General features: G+C 38.8%; 1 protein-coding gene across 3 annotated transcripts in view; it reads left to right on the top strand.

Moving 5' to 3' along the window:
* LOC138324142 (uncharacterized) overlaps positions 1-19,291 on the top strand; it is a 62,656-nt gene extending 43,365 nt beyond the window's left edge. For 2 of the 3 annotated variants that reach the window (XM_069269228.1, XM_069269227.1), the window contains one exon: positions 5,698-19,291. In XM_069269228.1, coding sequence (XP_069125329.1) covers positions 5,698-5,887 — 190 coding nt within the window. In that variant the 3' untranslated portion in view covers positions 5,888-19,291. The remainder of the gene's footprint in view (positions 1-5,697) is intronic. The other variant, XR_011208622.1, reaches the window with a different exon arrangement.
* The last annotated feature ends 410 nt before the right edge of the window (positions 19,292-19,701 follow it).

Raw genomic sequence — 19,701 nt, 5'->3', positions numbered from 1 at the left:
CTCCGGTTATTTGCATATTTTCTTCTGGAAAATGACTTATTCAAATAAGCGGAATCCTCTGTATTAGGAATAAAGTCCAGACAATACTATGTATGGAGTAGTGGAAGGTCGAATGTACTGACAGAAGGAGGGTCAGACTCATGGAACAACACAAAACTATACCTTTGCCCCTTGTTCGAGGTTGAGGACTATAAACAGTAAATAGGTTTTATACATGAATAATTCAAGATAGAAATTATTTATGTAATAAAATGATGGTCATATTGAAAACCAATGTGTCTGAAAGCCTTTGATAGTTTTTCTATTTACTTCTTAAAATTATGAACATTCATTTTTGCATTCATTAACCTTGAAAATAAAAATAGGATTTTACATCAATTTATTTTTAAGATATTAGAATAATATATATACGGTGGCCATTTTGAAAAACAAGATGGCTGACAACAGCTTTTACCAATTTCTAACATTCATATTTTCATTCACAAACCCATAAATATAGGTTAAGAAGAAAAATTAGGATTCTAAATCAATTATTATCAGATATTAGAATTTAAACATTTCTATGTCAGCCATTTTGAAAACAAAGATGGCTGACAACAGTTTTACCCATTACTAATGTTCTTATTTTTATTCAAAAACCCTGAAAATTCTTTATCGAAAAGTTTTCAAGAAATTAGAATATAAACATTTCTATGGCTGCCAATTTGAAATACAAGATGGCCGACAGATTTTACCAATTACTTATGTTTATATTTGGATTCAGCAACCCTGAAAATATAGGTAAAGAAAAAAATTAGGACTCTTCATCATTAAGTTTTCAAGATATTCAGTTTTTGATATTTTTATGGTGGCCATTTCGATAAGCCATCAGCAGAAGATCTGCTTGGGGTCCCGTTCTCAAATACCTTGTATGAGGTCATAGTAATGGTGTACCAAATTTAATATTTGTATCACAAAGCGTACGATTTTATGCTTAAGCCTCGGGACTAGTAGAATCTTGTTAAATTTGTGAATTTAACACCTGAAGAGTTTTGATTGGGAGCAAAAACTGCTCTTATCATATGATTGCTTTGTATGAACTATTTCTTAGTATATATAGCTCTGTCAATCATAAGGTTAGCTTTAGGTACAGTGTATATCACCTATAAAGTCTGTCTATTTCTGTATCAGACGGCCTACCTTAAGTCTTCTTCATTTGTACGCATTATGATAATAATTGATGTTTATACAATTGTAATTAAAAACATTATTTTATTTCTACCAACTAGGCTTTTATCAGGTGACCTACTGTGACCTTCAGTCCAGTGTCAGTTGTTATATATCATATTTCGATATGTTCATACAACCCTTTACCAATATAATCTAGCTTGAAAGTTATAATTATCAACTCTTCACATGAAAGATGAAATTTCATGTATTTGTCAAAGGATGTAATTACTTTTTATTGTTAATTATTCTCCTAATACTTGATCAGAATATATAGTCTATCATTCTACTAAAACATAAGTTCAAATTAGTTACATCAAAGTCTGATAATATTAACTTCAGTTTTTATGATAAAAACATGGAGAAAGTGACATACCCTGCACTAAGGTCTCTAAAATGGTATGAGCTGGCCTATAGATAACGGTACATTGTATCATATGGTGAGCGTGCATTAAGGCCCTTGGGCCTCTTGTTTGTAAATGGTGTGAGGTGACCTGTTTGGCGAGCATTGAGCCTAATGAGCCTCATGTTTGTAAATGGTGTGAGGTGACCTATTTGGTGAGCTTGAGCCTCATGGGCCTCTTGTTTGTAAATGGTGTGAGGTGACCTATTTGGTGAGCTTGAGCCTCATGGGCCTCTTGTTTGTAAATGGTGTGAGGTGACCTATTTGGTGAGCTTGAGCTCCATGGGCCTCTTGTTTGTAAATGGTGTGAGATGACCTGTTTGGTGAGCATTGAGCCCAATGGGCTTCTTGTTTGTAAATGGTGTGAGATGACCTGTTTGGTGAGCATTTAGCCCCATGGGCCTCTTGTTTCTGAATGGTGTGAGGTGACCTGTTTGGTGAGCATTTAGCCCCATGGGCTTCTTGTTTGTCAATGGTGTGAGGTGACCTGTTTGGTGAGCATTGAGCCCAATGAGCGTCTTGTTTGTAAATGGTATGAGCTGGCCTGTTTGGTGAGCATTGAGCCCATGGTGAGCATTTAGCCTAATGGGCTTCTTGTTTGTAAATGGTGTGAGGTGACCTGTTTGGTGAGCGTTGAGGCCCATGGGCCTCTTGTTTGTAAATGGGATAAGCTGATCTGTTTGGTGAGCATTGAGCCCCATGGGCCTCTTGTTTGTAAATGGTATAAGCTGATCTGTTTGGTGAGCATTGAGCCCCATGGGCCTCTTGTTTGTAAATGGTATGAGCTGACCTTTTGGTGAGCTTGAGCCTATGCTGTTTGTAGGCTTGAGCCCATGGGCCTCTTGTTTGTAAATGGTGAGTGACTGGGGCTTGGCCGCCTGTTGTAATGTGTGGATACCTGTTTGGTGAGCATTGAGCCCCATGGGCCTCTTGTTTCTGTTGATGACTGTGTGACATGGTATGATGAGTGGTGACCTGTTTTGGTGAGCATTGAGCCCCATGGGCTCTTGTTTGTAAATGGTATGAGCTGACCTGTTTGGTGAGCTGTTTGGTGAGCATTGAGCCCCATGGGCCTCTTGTTTGTAAATGGTATAAGCTGATCTGTTTGGTGAGCATTGAGCCCCATGGGCCTCTTGTTTGTAAATGGTATGAGCTGACCTGTTTGGTGAGCATTGAGCCCCATGGGCCTCTTGTTTGTAAATGGTATGAGCTGACCTGTTTGGTGAGCATTGAGCCCCATGGGCCTCTTGTTTGTAAATGGTATGAGCTGACCTGTTTGGTGAGCATTGAGCACCATGGGCCTCTTGTTTGTAAATGGTATGAGCTGACCTGTTTGGTGAGCATTGAGCCCCATGGGCCTCTTGTTTGTAAATGGTAAAGCTGATCTGTTTGGTGAGCATTGAGCCCCATGGGCCTCTGTTTGTAAATGGTATGAGCTGACCTGTTTGGTGAGCATTGAGCCCCATGGGCCTCTTGTTTGTAAATGGTGTGAGCTGACCTGTTTGGTGAGCATTTAGCACCATGGGCTTCTTGTTTGTAAATGGTGTGAAGTGACTTGTTTGGTGAGCATTGAGCCCAATGGGCTTCTTGTTTGTAAATGGTATGAGCTGACCTGTTTGGTGAGCATTGAGCCCCATGGGCCTCTTGTTTGTAAATGGTGTGAGGTGACCTGTTTGGTGAGCATTTAGCACCATGGGCTTCTTGCTTGTAAATGGTGTGAAGTGACTTGTTTGGTGAGCATTGAGCCCAATGGGCTTCTTGTTTGTAAATGGTGTGAGGTGACCTGTTTGGTGAGCTTTGAGCCCCATGGGCCTCTTGTTTGTAAATGGTGTGAGGTGACCTGTTTGGTGAGCTTTGAGCCCCATGGGCCTCTTGTTTGTAAATGGTGTGAATCCTTACTTCTTGCATATGGTATGTAGTACTTAATAAATGTAACTTCGGTCTCTTTCAAAGCTATATACTCTACCCCGGTATGTTAATATAATATGTTTTAATCTTTTCCAAGGACTAGATATGGTAATGGCTCTTTTTGGCCCCTAAATCTACCAAATTTCAAATTAAGTATTTAGAAATTACGTTGCAGCGTTTGAAATATTGAATATGCCCCTGATAAAAACTTAATGATATTTTTGTTGACAGAAAGTTTGTTTTTGCTATATAACCATGGTAACTTTGCATAAATTATGCAAATTTGAAAATTTGATCAATTTCGGCATATTTTTTTTTATAGTTTTTCTTTTAAAAGCAATATAGCGCAACCTAGAACAAACTTTATATTTTAAGGGAATTAGCAGACACAAAGAATACATCATTTTGAGAAATATAAAGTTTGTTCTAGAATGCGCTCTATGTTAACTAGATGAAAAACTGCATAAAAAAGGCCAATTTTAATGAAATTTTCACATTTTGCATAATGTATGTATAAAAAAATGGTTTCCATGGCAACTAGAACTGCTATATTACCTAATAGCACTATCAAATATGTCAGGTACGTAGTTAATATTTGAAATGCAAGATTAACATCTTAAAATAACAGACTTTAAAAAATAGCGGATTTGGGGGCCATAAAAGACCCTTACCATACCTAGTCCTTTAATATGAATGTTTTAGTGGTTCCAAATATAAGATATATATTTTAATCTTTTTCAATCTAATAGGAATGCTTTAATCTTTCCCAATTTAATACAAATGTTTTAATATATCCCAATTAAATAAATGTTTTGATTTTTGGTTTAATTTAAAAACAATTCCAAATATAATATAAATGTTTCAATCTTTCTGAATTTGAAATCAATGTTTTAATATTTCTCAATTTAATATAAATGTTTTAGTATTTCTCAATTTAATATAAATGTTTTAATAGTTCTTAATTTGATATCAATGTTATAATATATCCCAATTTCATTATTTATTAAACACATCGACTATAAATATGTTTGTACATTAATTACAAATTTGAATATATATACATGTATAGGAATGATATGTTTTACTTACCCTTCATTTGAATGGGCTATTCAAATCGCCATTCATCCGTGGTCCTTCCACCCGTCCGTCCATTAACAATTCTTGTTACGGCTATTTCTCAGAAAGTACTTAAGGGATATTTTTCAAATTTGATATGCAGGTTCCCTTAGTGACCTAGTTGTGCATATTGCATTTGGGGACCAATCGGTCAACAAGATAGCTAACTGGCCACCATTTTGGATATTGAAAGTTAAAGATTGTTACCGCTATTTCTCAGAAAGTATTAAAGGGATCTGTCTTAAATTTCATATGTAGGTTCCCCTAGTACCCGAGTTGGGCATTTTGGAACGATTGGTCAACAAGATGGCTGATAGACCGCCATCTTGGATTTTGATAGTTGAAGCTTGAAAAGCAGAGAAAAGATCCCTTTTTCAATTGTCATACATAGATCATTCTTTGGTGAGTGCCAAGATCCCTCTGGGATCTCTTGTTAAAACATTTCATTCCTTAAAAATTGGATTGGTTTTGATTTACAAGACATGGACACGATAAAATTGTCATGTAGAAAAGTTGAGGTACCTGCAGGTAGTTCCCTGTTTAAATATCACAGAAAGCACTAGGTTTAAGCAATAAAACTAGATATAGCTTTTGTAAAAATAAATCTGGACTCAATTTTAGTGAAAAAGTGCATCCAAATAGTCATGTTTTCTTTTTTCTGAAAAAAATGATCTGAAGAAAAAACAATTTTTAGCTCACCTGGCCCGAAGGGCTGGTGAGCTTATGCCATGGCGCAGCGTCCATTGTCCGTCCGTCCGTCAACATTTACTTTAAAACGCTGCTAGTCATAGGTAGAGTTCGGCATGGATTGTACCCAAATTTGGCAAGTAACAACATGGGGTGAAGAGGAACAGAGTTTGTATAAATTATGGCTCTGACCCCCGGGGGCAGGAGGGGCGGGGCCCAATAGGGGAAATAGAGGTAAATACTTTAAAACGCTACTAGTCATAGGGTTCTACATGGATTGTAAGATATATTAATACGAGTTGGTGTTTGACCTTAAATGGTGTTTGACCTTTAATGATGACCTTAAATGGTGTTTGAACTTTAATGTTATGTTTCAGCACCATTTCCCCTAATGTGAGACGCAGATCAGACGACCCTGGCCGCGGCAGTGTACTGGCAAATAAACGACGTAGTAACCTAGAAGTACCACGACCATACCCTCTCACCAACACCAATTTGGCAGATAAACGCAAATCGGAGAGCGTGCCATGTAAGGCAAACAGCATTGCTCCTTTGGTGGAAAAGTAGTTAACTCATGATATATGTTGATTTTGGAGAATCTCTTTGACACATATATGTCAGTTTTAGGAGAGGTAGTTTATCATATATTGTATGTAAATTGTATTTTTCCACAATCACAATACTAAAACTTTCATTTGATTAAATATCTTTCATATTTTGCACAAATTTTAGAACTGTTTGTCCTTCAACATGTACTTAATGGTAACTTTGGAAATTCAGATCCTTGCACTTTTTTAGATGACACACCAGTATATTGTATTTTATATAAAGGGTTAGATTTGAAATACTGCACTTTACACAATTATATCCTGTTGGATGATCTAGTACACTTTTGAGTTGTGTAGAATTCATCTGCCTACTCCACGACACATTGCAGTGTGTAGAATTCATCAGCCTACTCCACGACACATTGCAGTGTGTAGAATTCATCTGCCTACTCCACGACACATTGCAGTGTGTAGAATTCATCAGCCTACTCCACGACACATTGTAGTGTGTAGAATTCATCAGCCTACTCCACGACACATTGCAGTGTGTAGAATTCATCTGCCTACTCCACGACACATTGTAGTGTGTAGAATTCATCAGCCTACTCCACGACACATTGCAGTGTGTAGAATTCATCTGCCTATTGTAGTGTGTATTACCAAACCTGAATGAGTAGTTCCAGAACTTTAACGCCGTGTATCACTGAAGGTTACCACAATGTTGATAGTATAACATTCAGAAATGCATTAAGTGTTAAGATTTTATACTTCGATGATCAACAAATAAAACATGACTTTTAGTTGTAACCAACTACTTTAAGATGTAATGATTATGCCTTTGATGGATAATTCTCATATTTGTGTTAAATATTTTAAAATCAAAACCAAACTGTACATGTACACATGATTTGGATACTATTTTATGAGGATGTAACCAGGAATACTTCATAAACATTTTATTTCTTTCTAAGACTTGGGATAGTTATTTATATATCAGAAATATTATATCATGAACTGAATTCCTCCAAATGATTTGTCGCCAGCCATAGTTATAGGAGCTGTTAACATTAAGGCCATTTTTAGCTCACCTGGCCCAAAATTGCTACTAGTCACTAGTTCTGCATGGATTTAACCAAAATTGGCCAGAAATATTGTATGGGGATATGAAACAGAGTTTGTATAAATTTTGGGGCTGACCCTCTGGAGTAGAAAAAATGGGGCCCAATAGGGAAATTAAGAGGTAAATCCCTTCATAAAATAAATAATGAATCTGTATTCAGAACATTTCTTGCCATCACAAACCAGTTGAGCGATACAGGCCCTCTTGGCCTCTTTTTAACAGAACAAGTTATGTCTAAATGTGCCTATAGTCCACTTGAAATATTTTTGTGAACCAAGATATTACAATAATGCCCTTTACAAAATCAAATTCAGACACCATTGTAAAAATATCAAATGCTATTTACATATCTACTCAAATTATATCAATTGTCTTATTGTTAATTACCACTCTTTTTAATTGTTCATTACATTTTCATTGTGATGAAAGTTTTCACTTTTACTTGGACAGTATTTCAAAGAAAACAAATAAGTTTATGTTTACAGTAATGTAGGGTTTGCAATTTTCTGAATGTACAGACAAAAATGTTAACATGTCTTTTCAAAGTATCAATAACAATAAAGTTTTAAAATGACTTAACAGAAAAAAAACACAGATAACTGGTACAATTAAATATGACCTGCAATCAAAAACATGGACAGTTGTGTCTCATCCATAAGATAATTGATGTAAAAGTTTATATATATTCAAAAGCCACTGTTTCAATCAATCCTGGCGTGGTAGGCACATTTATCTGAGTCCGTTATGTTACCCATGCCATCTACATATTGTATTATGAATCTCTCACTACCACACATTTATCCAACTGCTGTGCAATATCCCCTATCTTATGTAAATCAGTATATGCGTGTGGAGAAGCAAGAGATGTTTTTATGGAAATATTTCAGACATAATCATTCCGTACTGGTGTTTCCGTTGATCGGGACCAGTTATCATGACTTTTGATAGGTATGTTTTATATTTGTTAAGTTTATTACGATCATTATTTTATTTAGTTGGAGGACGTTCTGAGCTGTTTTTATATATAATTTTGATATGTTAATGTTTATATAATACAAAATTACCATATTGTTGCTATGTTTATGTATATTTTGAACATGATGGTTATTTACAAAATATTGAATTATCTTTGTTATTATAGTCAAGAACATCTTTTAATTTTTATCTTCTATAACGTGCAATGTTTTATAGACATATAATTTGTAGATTAGATTTGAAATAATAAATTTCTTTTCACTTGACTCTTTACGCATACAACTTTTAGAAACATTGACGGGAGTCACTTATAGAAACATTGAAGGGGAGTCACCTATAGAAACATTGACGGAGAGTCAGACGTATAGAAACATTGACAGGGAGTCGTGTTATGATGGGGAGTCGCGTTATGACGGAGGGCTGCATTATGATGAGGAGATGCGTTATGACAAGGAGTTGCGTTATGAAAGGGAGTCGCATTATGACAGGGAGTTATGTTATGACGGGGAGTCGTTATGATAGAGAGTCAGGTTATGACGGGGAGTCTCATTAGGAATGGGGGGTTGCGTTATGACGAGAAGTCGCGTTATGACGGGATGACAGGATGTATGACAGGGAGTTATGTTATGACAAGGAATTGCTTTACGACAGGGAGTCACATTATGACGGGGAGGCGTTATGACGGGTTGTCTCATTATGATGGGGAGTCGTTATGATGGAGAGTCATGTTATGACGGGGAGTCATGTTATGATGGGGAAATGTTATGACAGGGAGTCTTATAACGGGGAGTCATGTTATAACGGGGAGTCGTGTTATAATGGGGAGTCGTGTTATAATGGGGAGTCACGTTATATTGGGGAAATGTTATAACGGGGAGTCACGTTATGATGGGGAGATATTATGACCGTGAGTTGTGTTATAATGGGGAGTCGCTTTATGATGGAGAGTCGCGTTATGACGGTGAGTCGTGTTATGACGGGGAGTCGTGTTATGACGGAGAGTCGTGTTATGACGGAGAGTTGTGTTATAACGGGGAGTCGCATTATGATGGGGAGATGTTATGATGGGGAGTTGCTTTATAACGGTGAGTCGTGTTATAACAGGGAGTCGTGTTATAACGGGGAGTCACGTTATGATGGGGAGATGTTATGACAAGGAGTCGCATTATGACAAGGAGTTATGTTATGACGGGAGGGCATGATATGACGGGGAGTGCCATTATGACAGGGAGTCATGTTATGAGGTGGAGTTGTAATGATGGAGAGTTGCGTTATGACAGTGAGTCGTGTTATAACGGGAGGTCATGTTATAAAGGGGAGTCACGTTATGATGGGGAGTCGTGTTATAACGGGGAGTCGTGTTATAACGGAGAGTTGTGTTATAACGGGGAGTCGCGTTATGATGGGGAGATGTTATGACAGTGAGTCGTGTTATAACGGTGAGTCATGTTATAAAAGGGGAGTCACGTTATGATGGGGAGTCGTGTTATAACGGGGAGTCGTGTTATAACGGGGAATCGTGTTATGACGGGGAGTCATGTTATAACGTGGAGTCGCATTATGACGGGGAGTCAGGTTATGACGGGGAGTTGTGTTATAACGAGAAGTCATGTTATGACTGGGAGACATGTTATGGCGGGGATTCGTGTTATGATAGGGAGTCGCGTTATGATGGGAAATGTTATGATAGGGTGTTGCGTTATAATGGGGAGTCATGTTATGACAAGGAGTTGCGTTTTGAAAAGGAGTAATGTTATGATAGAAAGGCATGTTATGACCGGGAGTGGCGTTATGATGGGGAGTCGTTATAATGGAGAGTCGCTTTATTACGGAGAGTCGCATTATGCCGGGGAGTCGCTTTATGACGGGGATTCGTTATGACGGTGAGTCGTGTTATAACAGTGAGTCGTGTTATGACGGGGAGTTGTGTTATAACGGGGAGTCGCGTTATGATGGGGAGATGTTATAATGGGGAGTCACGTTATGATGGGGAGATGTTATGACCGTGAGTTGTGTTATAATGGTGAGTCACTTTATGATGGAGAGTCGCGTTATGACAGTGAGTCGTGTTATAACGGGGAGTCGTGTTATGACGGAGAGTTGTGTTATAACGGGGAGTCGCTTTATGATGTGGAGATGTTATGATGGGGAGTTGCGTTATAACGGTGAGTCGTGTTATAACGGGGAGTCACGTTATGATGGGGAGATGTTATGAGTCGCATTATAACAAGGGGTTAGGTTATGACGGGAAGGCATGATATGACGGGGAGTGCCGTTATGACGGGGAGTCATGTTATGAGGTGGAGTTGTAATGATGGAGAGTTGCGTCATGACAGTGAGTCGTGTTAGAACGGGGAGTCATGTTATAAAGGGGAGTCACGTTATGATGGGGAGTCGTGTTATAACGGAGAGTTGTGTTATAACGGAGAGTTGTGTTATAACGGGGAGCCACGTTATGATGGGGAGTTGCGTTATAACGGTGAGTCGTGTTACAACAGGGAGTCGTGTTATAACAGGGAGTCATGTTATGATGGGGAGATGTTATGACAAGGAGTCGCATTATGACAAGGAGTTATGTTATGACGGGAAGGCATGATATGACGGGGAGTGCCGTTATGACGGGGAGTCATGTTATGAGGTGGAGTTGTAATGATGGAGAGTCGCGTTATGACAGTGAGTCGTGTTATAACGGGGAGTCATGTTATAACAGGGAGTCGTGTTAAAACGGGGAGTCACGTTATGATGGGGAGATGTTATGACAAGGAGTCGCATTATGACAAGGAGTTATGTTATGACTGGAAGGCATGATTTGACAGGGAGTGCCGTTATGACGGGGAGTCATGTAATGAGGTGGAGTTGTAATGATGGAGAGTTGCGTTATGACAGTGAGTCGTGTTATAACAGGGAGTCATGTTATAAAGGGGAGTCACGTTATGACGGGGAGTCGTGTTATAACGGGGAGTCGTGTTATAACGGGGAGTCGTGTTATGACGGGGAGTCGTGTTATAACGTAGAGTCGCATTATGACAGGGAGTCAGGTTATGACGGGGAGTTGTGTTATAATGGGAAGTCATGTTATGACAGGGAGACATGTTATGGCGAGGATTCTTGTTATGATGGGGAGTCACGTTATTATGGGAAATGTTATGATAGGGTGTTGTGTTATAATGGGGAGTCATGTTATGACAAGGAGTTCCGTTTTGAAAAGGAGTAATGTTATGATAGAAAGGCATGTTATGACAGTGAGTCATGTTATAACAGTGAGTCGTGTTATGACGGGGAGTCGTGTTATGACGGAGAGTCGTGTTATGACGGAGAGTTGTGTTATAACGGGGAGTCACGTTATGATGGGGAGATGTTATGACCGTGAGTTGTGTTATAATGGTGAGTCGCTTTATGATGGAGAGTCGCGTTATGACAGTGAGTCGTGTTATAACGGGGAGTCGTGTTATGACGAAGAGTCGTGTTATGACGGAGAGTCGTGTTATGACGGAGAGTCGTGTTATGACGGGAAATGCCGTTATGACGGGGAGTCATGTTATGAGGTGGAGTTGTAATGATGGAGAGTTGCGTTATGACAGTGAGTCGTGTTATAACGGGGAGTCATGTTATAAAGGGGAGTCACGTTATGATGGGGAGTCTTGTTATAACGGGGAGTCGTGTTATAACGGAGAGTTGTGTTATAACGGGGAGCCGCGTTATGATTGGGAGATGTTATGATGGGGAGTTGCGTTATAACGGTCAGTCGAGTTATAACAGGGAGTCGTGTTATAACAAGGAGTTAGGTTATGACGGGAAGGCTTGATATGACGGGGAGATGTTATGACAAGGAGTTAGGTTATGACGGGAAGGCATGTTAGACGGGGAGTGCCGTTATGACGGGGAGTCATGTTATGAGGTGGAATTGTAATGATGGAGAGTCGCGTTATGTCAGTGAGTCGTGTTATAACGGGGAGTCATGTTATAACAGGGAGTCGTGTTAAAAAGGGGAGTCACGTTATGACAAGGAGTCGCATTATGACCAGGAGTTATGTTATGACTGGAAGGCATGATATGACGGGGAGTGCTGTTATGACGGGGAGTCATGTTATGAGGTGGAGTTGTAATGATGGAGACTCGCGTTATGACAGTGAGTCGTGTTATAACAGGGAGTCACGATATGATGGGGAGTCGTGTTATAACGGGGAGTCGTGTTATGGCGGGGAGTTGTGTTATGACGGGGAGTCGTGTTATATCATGGAGTCGCATTATGACGAGGAGTCAGGTTATTACGGGGAATTGTGTTATAACGGGAAGTCGTGTTATAACAGGGAGTCATGTTATAACAGGGAGTCGTGTTAAAAAGGGGAGTCACGTTATGATGGGGAGATGTTATGACAAGGAGTCGCATTATGACCAGGAGTTATGTTATGACTGGAAGGCATGATACGACGGGGAGTGCCGTTATGAAGGGGAGTCATGTTATGAGGTGGAGTTGTAATGATGGAGACTCGCGTTATGACAGTGAGTCGTGTTATAACAGGGAGTCACGATATGATGGGGAGTCGTGTTATAACGGGGAGTCGTGTTATGGCGGGGAGTCGTGTTATGACGGGGAGTCGTGTTATAACATGGAGTCGCATTATGACGGGGAGTCAGGTTATGACGGGGAATTGTGTTATAACGGGAAGTCGTGTTATAACAGGGAGTCGTGTTATAACAGGGAGTCGTGTTATGATGGGGAGATGTTATGACAGGGAGTCTAATAACGGGGAGTCATGTTATGACAAGGAGTTGAGTCATGACGGGGAGTTGTGTTATGACGGGGGGGGGGGGGTCCGTTATAACAGGGAGATTTTATGACGAGGAGTGAGTCGAGTTAGGACAAGCAGTCGAGTTATGATGGGGAGTCGCGTTCTGATGGGGAGTCGTATTATAATTTTTTTGTAAGCAATTTTTACAGTATTATTAATTCTTTATTATACCTTACTCCAGCTATGTTATCACTGAGTGATTTTTTAACACTGAAGTGCGATTCAGTCACAGATGAGTGACTTTGATGTTACGTGATGGACTTCATGTTCTAGATTAGAAATGTTAGAATGGCTATCTCTCTCTTTCATTATTTCCTTTAGTTATTTTCTAGTTGTAATCAAAGTAAGTAAAGAAACCGATGAACAGCTGATGTGGCTGTGTTATTGATACAGTTTTTCTTGAGGAGAAATTTTGACAGAATTCATCTAGTGTGTAATTACCATGCTGTATAACTAGTTATTTTTAGCTCACCATCATCAAATAGTGGGCTATTCAAATCGCCTTTCGTCGGTAGACCGTCCAACCTTCTGTTAACAATTCTTGTTATCACTATTTCTCAGAAAGTACCGAAGGGATCGGTATCAAATTTCCCATATAGGTTCCCCTAGGACCCTAGTAATGCATTTTGCATTTTGGGACCGATCGTTTTGGATTTTGATAATTGCAGTTTGTTACCACTATTTCTCAGAAAGTACTGAAGGGATCTGTCTTAAATTTCATGTGCAGGTCCCCATATGGCCCAAGTTGTGAATATTGCATTTTGGAACCATTTGGTGAATAGGATGGCCGACAAGTCGCCATCTTGGATTTTGATAAATGAAGTTTGTTTCCACTATTTCTCAGAAAGTACTGAAGCGATCTTTTTTTTATTCATGTAGGATGTAGTCAAAGTTTGAAAAGCAGAGAAAAGATCCCTTTTTCCATTGTCAGACATAGATCATTCTTTGGTGGGGTGCCAAGATCCCTCTGGGATCTCTTGGTTCATTTTTAGGATTCTGACAAATAGCGGAAAATTTCGATTTTAGTGTTTTTAGATCACCTGAGATGAAGTCGCAAGTGACCTATTCTTTTTGTCTGTCGTGCGACAATAAACAATTTACATTTTTAACTTCTTCTCCAAAACAGCTGAAGCTATTTCAGTGTTTTGCACAAACCTAAGTCATAAGAACAATCAAAATTGTGAATTATATGACCCCCAAGCCCAAGGGGACTGTGGGAGGGGCCAAAAGGGGTAAAATTGACTAAAATTTCAAAAATCTTCTTCTCGACTCACAGATGTGGTAGAATCAAATACTCTTCATAGATAGAAAGGTCTCAAGGCCCTCTACAAAAATTGTGAATTATATGACCCTGGAATCTCAGGTTTACTCCTAGGGAGGGGGTTAAGTTAACTATAGTTTATATAGGAAAAACACATTTTTGAGCATTATTTGGTCATTTGTAATAGGAAATTAATCAAATGTTGTCAGAATTATCCCTATGAGATGGCCATTGAATCCTATTAACAAAGTTTCCATGACTGATCCCCAGGGACCTTAGGGGCAAGGCCAATAGGGGTCAAATAAGCTAAAACTTCAAAAACCTTCTTCTGAAATGCTGGAACTGGTAGAATCAAATACTTTCATAGATAGAAAGGTCTTAAGGTCTTTACAATAATTGTTAATTATATGACCCTGGGGTCTTAACTTACCCACCCACCCCCTGGGAAGGGGGTCAAGTTTACTATAGGTTATAGAGGAATAACACATTTATGAACATTATTAGCTTATTTTTCATAGGAAATTAATTAAAGTGAACAGTCGGGCAAGGACGGCTAAAGTCGGTAAATATGATGTGAGTGTATCCATTAGAATTTCTTATGAAATAGAAAAATAAAATATCTCGTCAAAATCTGTCTGCGTACAAAGAAATTAATTTAAAGTACAGGAATCCTAAAACGTCCTCCTGGCTGACTAGGTCTGTGGTTACATTTCCACGCAGCCTCGCTTTCAATGCTTTCAATTTTTCTTTATTTTAATGGTTAGAACTGGGAAATGTAAGCGGAACTTGACCGTCGTTTTAATATGTGAGAACTTTTGGAAGGCCAATGAACACATTTAGACTGAATTTCTTTGCCCGACTATTCACTTTAAACTGGGTTGAATTATTTGCCTGAAATAACATTTTAACGTCATATTCATATTGGTCCTGGCCGACCCCCAGGGGCCAGAGGGGCGGGGTCAAAATGGCTAAAATTTCAAAAATCTTCTTTTGAATTCACAGATTTGATGGAACCAGATACTCTTCATAGATTGGAAGGTCTTTTGCCCTTTACAAAAATTGTGAATTTCATGGCCCTGGGATCTCATATTTTCCCCTGGGGAGGGAGTCCAATTTACTCCATATTTTTCATTTGAAATTAGTCAAACTGGGTTAGAATTATTAGCTGGAGATAGCATTTTAACACCATATCCATATTGGTCCTGGCTGACCCCCAGGGACCAGAGGGCGGGGCCAAAAGGGGTCAAAATGGCTAACATTTAAAAAAATCTTTCTCCTGAATTCACAGATTTGATGGAACAGATACTCTTTATAGATTGGAAGGTATTAAGGCCCTTTACAAAAATTGTGATTTTCATGGCCCTGGGATCTCAGCTTTTCCCCTGGAGAGGAAGTCAAATTTACTATAGTTTTTATAGGAAAAACACATTTATGAAGAATATTTGCGTATAGTTTTGATAGGAAATGAGTCATACTGGTTTAGATTTATTAGTCTGAAAAAGCATTTTAACACCATATCCATATTGGTCCTGGCTGACCCCCAGGGGCCAGAGGGGCAGGGCCAAAAGGGGTCAAAATGGCTAAAATTTCAAAAAATTTCTTTTGAATTCACAGAGTTGATGGAACCAAATAATCTTCATAGATTAAAATGTCAAATTTATAAAATCACTGACTGGCTTCAAGGGTATGATGGGCCAATATGTAGCGTTTATATGTCTTTGTTTCATTCTGTATCCAAACTCAGGTGACTGGTAAGGCCCATGGGCCTCTTGTTTAAATTTCACGATTATGCTGTAGCTATACAATATGCATGTTGATACAAGAAAGGTAAGCTGTTTACAAACTGTGTGGTCTGAGATCTTGTATTAATGACTAACAAAAAACTATATTAACAAATGTCTACAAAAAGCATTAGGTATCCAACACAGGTTGTTTACATCAATAACTAGGCTAGAATGCCCTAAACCCATACTTACTTATGTCCATTTTATGATTCTTGTGGAAAATATTTGTAAGCAGACATTCAGTACCATTTGATTTTAAAGTTTATAAGATAATTAGATACAAGAATGCATTATATGTTAGTATAAAAAAAAATAAGCTTGTGAATTTTCACTTCATTCAAATCTCGCGTATGCTTTAGAACACATTTTGTTTTTGTCTTACATTCAAGGACAGCATTTCGTTATTGATATTATTGTTAAGAGGTTATTATGTATATGAAAAACTTGTACTAACAGTCATTTGTTTCTAATCCGACCTGCTGTACAGGTGTGCTATGCACTGTTTACAGATTGTAATAATTTTACATATAGATCGCACAAAGTACCATAAGAGTAATGTAGATATCACTTTCTACTTTCACATTTCTAGTATAAAATGGTGATTTCAGGAATAACTTGGAGTTAGACGGTTGTTTCAAAATAGCTCTGGACCACTGACCTCTCATTGGCATGCTGGTGAACCAGTTTCAGCATGGACGAGGCAGTGGTGAACCACTCACACTACTGATGGGTCTAGTTTAGTACAAGTACAGGGATAGAAGGGTTTGATTGTGAACCACTCACACTGTACAGGGACACAAGGGTTTGATTGTGAACCACTCACACTGTACAGGGATACAAAGGTTTGATTGTAAACCACTCACACTGTACAGGGATACAAAGGTTTGATTGTGAACCACTCACACTGTACAGGGATAGAAGTGTTTGATTGTGAACTACTCACACTGTACAGGGAAACAAGTGTTTGATTGTGAACCACTCACACTGTACAGGGATAGAAGTGTTTGTTTGTGAACCCCTCACACTGTACAGGGATAGAAGTGTTTGATTGTGAACCACTCACACTGTACAGGGATAGAAGTGTTTGATTGTGAACCACTCACACTGTACAGGGGTAGAAGGGTTTGATTGTGAATCACTCACACTGTACAGGGATAGAAGTGTTTGATTGTGAACCCCTCACACTGTACAGGGGTAGAAAGGTTTGATTGTGAACCACTCACACTACTGATGGGTCTAGTTTGTTACAAGTACAGGTATACAAGGGTTTGATTGTGAACCACTCACAAAGGTTTGATTGTGAACCACTCACACTGTACAGGGATACAAAGGTTTAATTGTGAACCACTCACACTGTACAGGGATACAAAGGTTTAATTGTGAACCACTCACACTGTACAGGGATAGAAGGGTTTGATTGTGAACCACTCACAAAGGTTTGATTGTGAACCACTCACACTGTACAGGGATACAAGGGTTTGATTGTGAACCACTCACACTGTACAGGGATAGAAGGGTTTGATTGTGAACCGCTCACACTGTACAGGGATAGAAGTGTTTGATTGTGAACCACTCACACTGTACAAGGATTGAAGTGTTTGATTGTGAACCACTCACACTGTACAGGGATAGAAGTGTTTGATTGTGAACCACTCACACTGTACAGGGATAGAAGTGTTTGATTGTGAACCACTCACATTGTACAGAGATAGAAGAGTTTGATTGTGAACCACTCACACTGTACAGGGATAGAAGTGTTTGATTGTGAACCAACACTGTACAGGGATAGAAGTGTTTGATTGTGAACCACTCACACTGTACAGGGATAGAAAGGTTTGATTGTGAACCACTCACACTGTACAGGGACACAAGGGTTTGATTGTGAACCACTCACACTGTACAGGGATTCAAGGGTTTGATTATGAACCACGCACACTGTACAGGGTAGAAGGGTTTGATTGTGAACCACTCACACTGTACAGGGATAGAAGTGTTTGATTGTGAACCACTCACACTGTACAGGGATAGAAGGGTTTGATTGTGAACCACTCACACTGTACAGGGATAGAAGGGTTTGATTGTGAACCATGTAGACCGCTCAGGAGCATGGGAACCAATTTAGCTAGTGAAGTAATACATGTAATTGTAACCTACCCAAGTCATGATGAACCAGTCTGGCTACTCTTGAAGATTGATGAACTGGTATGGGCATGGTTATGTTATGTATGGGAAAGGTATGACAGGAAAAGTGAGGAACTAGCAAGTCTCACTGGCAGCTTCCTTTGGTTACCCGGTAAATAATCACCAACTATTCACTTTCAGTTTGGTAACTTGCTCTTATTATTGGTCATGTGTGATCACTGATAACCTTGGATTACATAAGTTATAAGTGTAGTGGTGAGGTAGAATGTCACAATTGGTAGGACGATCATTTAAACATGGTAGAGCACGATACTGCTAGAGAGACATTAATATAAACACTTTATGTGTAAACAATCTCAACTTTATTTTTAACCTAAGGTATTATATTTTATCCAACTATTGAACATCATTTTATACTCATTGTGAAATTTGCTCCTTAAAAGTTATTTGATTCTTTGCAATCAAATTTATTTTTTGTACCCTGTACAGGACACTGACTATATTTTTCATGACCTCTTGCACATATGGGAAATCCTTTAAATTGCAAAACCCATTGAACTGTAGCGATATTACTTATATCGGTGCTGATATTGTCATGTCTTTCAAACATTACAAAAAATTGATTTTCTAAACAGTATTTACCCTACCTTTTTTTTGCTCACCTGGCCTGAAGGGCTGGTAAGCTTATGTCATGGCATGGTGTCTGTCGTCCATCCTCCAGTCCGTCCATTAACTTTTCCTTTAATCGCTACTACATGGATTGTAACCAAATTTGGCCAGAAACATCCTTGGGGAAAGGGAACAGAGTTTGTATAACTTTGGCTCTGACCCCACCAGGGGCAGGAGGGGTGGGGCCAAATAGGGGAAATAGAGGTAAATCCTTAAATCACTTCTAGTCATAGATATCTGCATGGATTGTAACCAAATTTGGCCAGAAACATCCTCAGGAGAATTAATGGGAACAGAATTTATATAAAGTCTCTGACCCCCTGGGTCCAAGTAGGGAAATAAGAGGTAAATATTTAAATTCCTTCAGAAACGAAACAATTAACCTGTATTAAGAACATACCTTAGCATTAAAAACTAGGTGAGCGATACAGGCCATCTGGGCCTCTTATTTATATATAAACAATAAAGTACCATATGGTTTCAATTCCTGAAGCAGGAATTTTTAAAACGAGCATGAGAGCCACTGATGGATTATATGTTCACAGTAATCAGTATATACAATAATTAGTGTTAGTGTATAGTATACTATAATATAATCATCTTATACTTTCTAATTTTCTTGTGAATCTTTTTTCTTTGTTAAGATATTTGGTAAAATAAAATCTAGTCAGTTACATGATATCACCCGTAGTTTGTTATTATTTAAACACGATTCCACCAGGGGATTGTCAATATAGCTAGTTACATGTGATTTCACCTGGAGTGTGTACATGATTCATAAACAGAACTGCTACTGGAAACTGTACAAAATTCATAAACAGAACTGCTAGTGGAAACTATACAAAAATCAAAAATAGGAATGCTGGCAGAAACTGTACAAAATTCATAAACGGGAATGCTAGTGAAAACTGTACAAAATTCAAAAACGAGACTGCTGACAGAAACTGTACAAAATTCCTAAATGGTACTGTAGCAGAAACTATACAAAATTCATAAACGGTACTGCTAGTGGAAACTGTACAAGTTCAAAAACGGGACTGCTGGCAGAAACTGTACAAAATTCAAAAACGGGACTGTTAGCGGAAACTG

This window comes from Argopecten irradians, chromosome 5 (genome assembly GCF_041381155.1).
Source record: "Argopecten irradians isolate NY chromosome 5, Ai_NY, whole genome shotgun sequence".
NCBI classification, from domain to species: Eukaryota; Metazoa; Mollusca; class Bivalvia; order Pectinida; family Pectinidae; genus Argopecten; species Argopecten irradians.
This window is presented reverse-complemented; position numbering and strand designations above follow the sequence as displayed.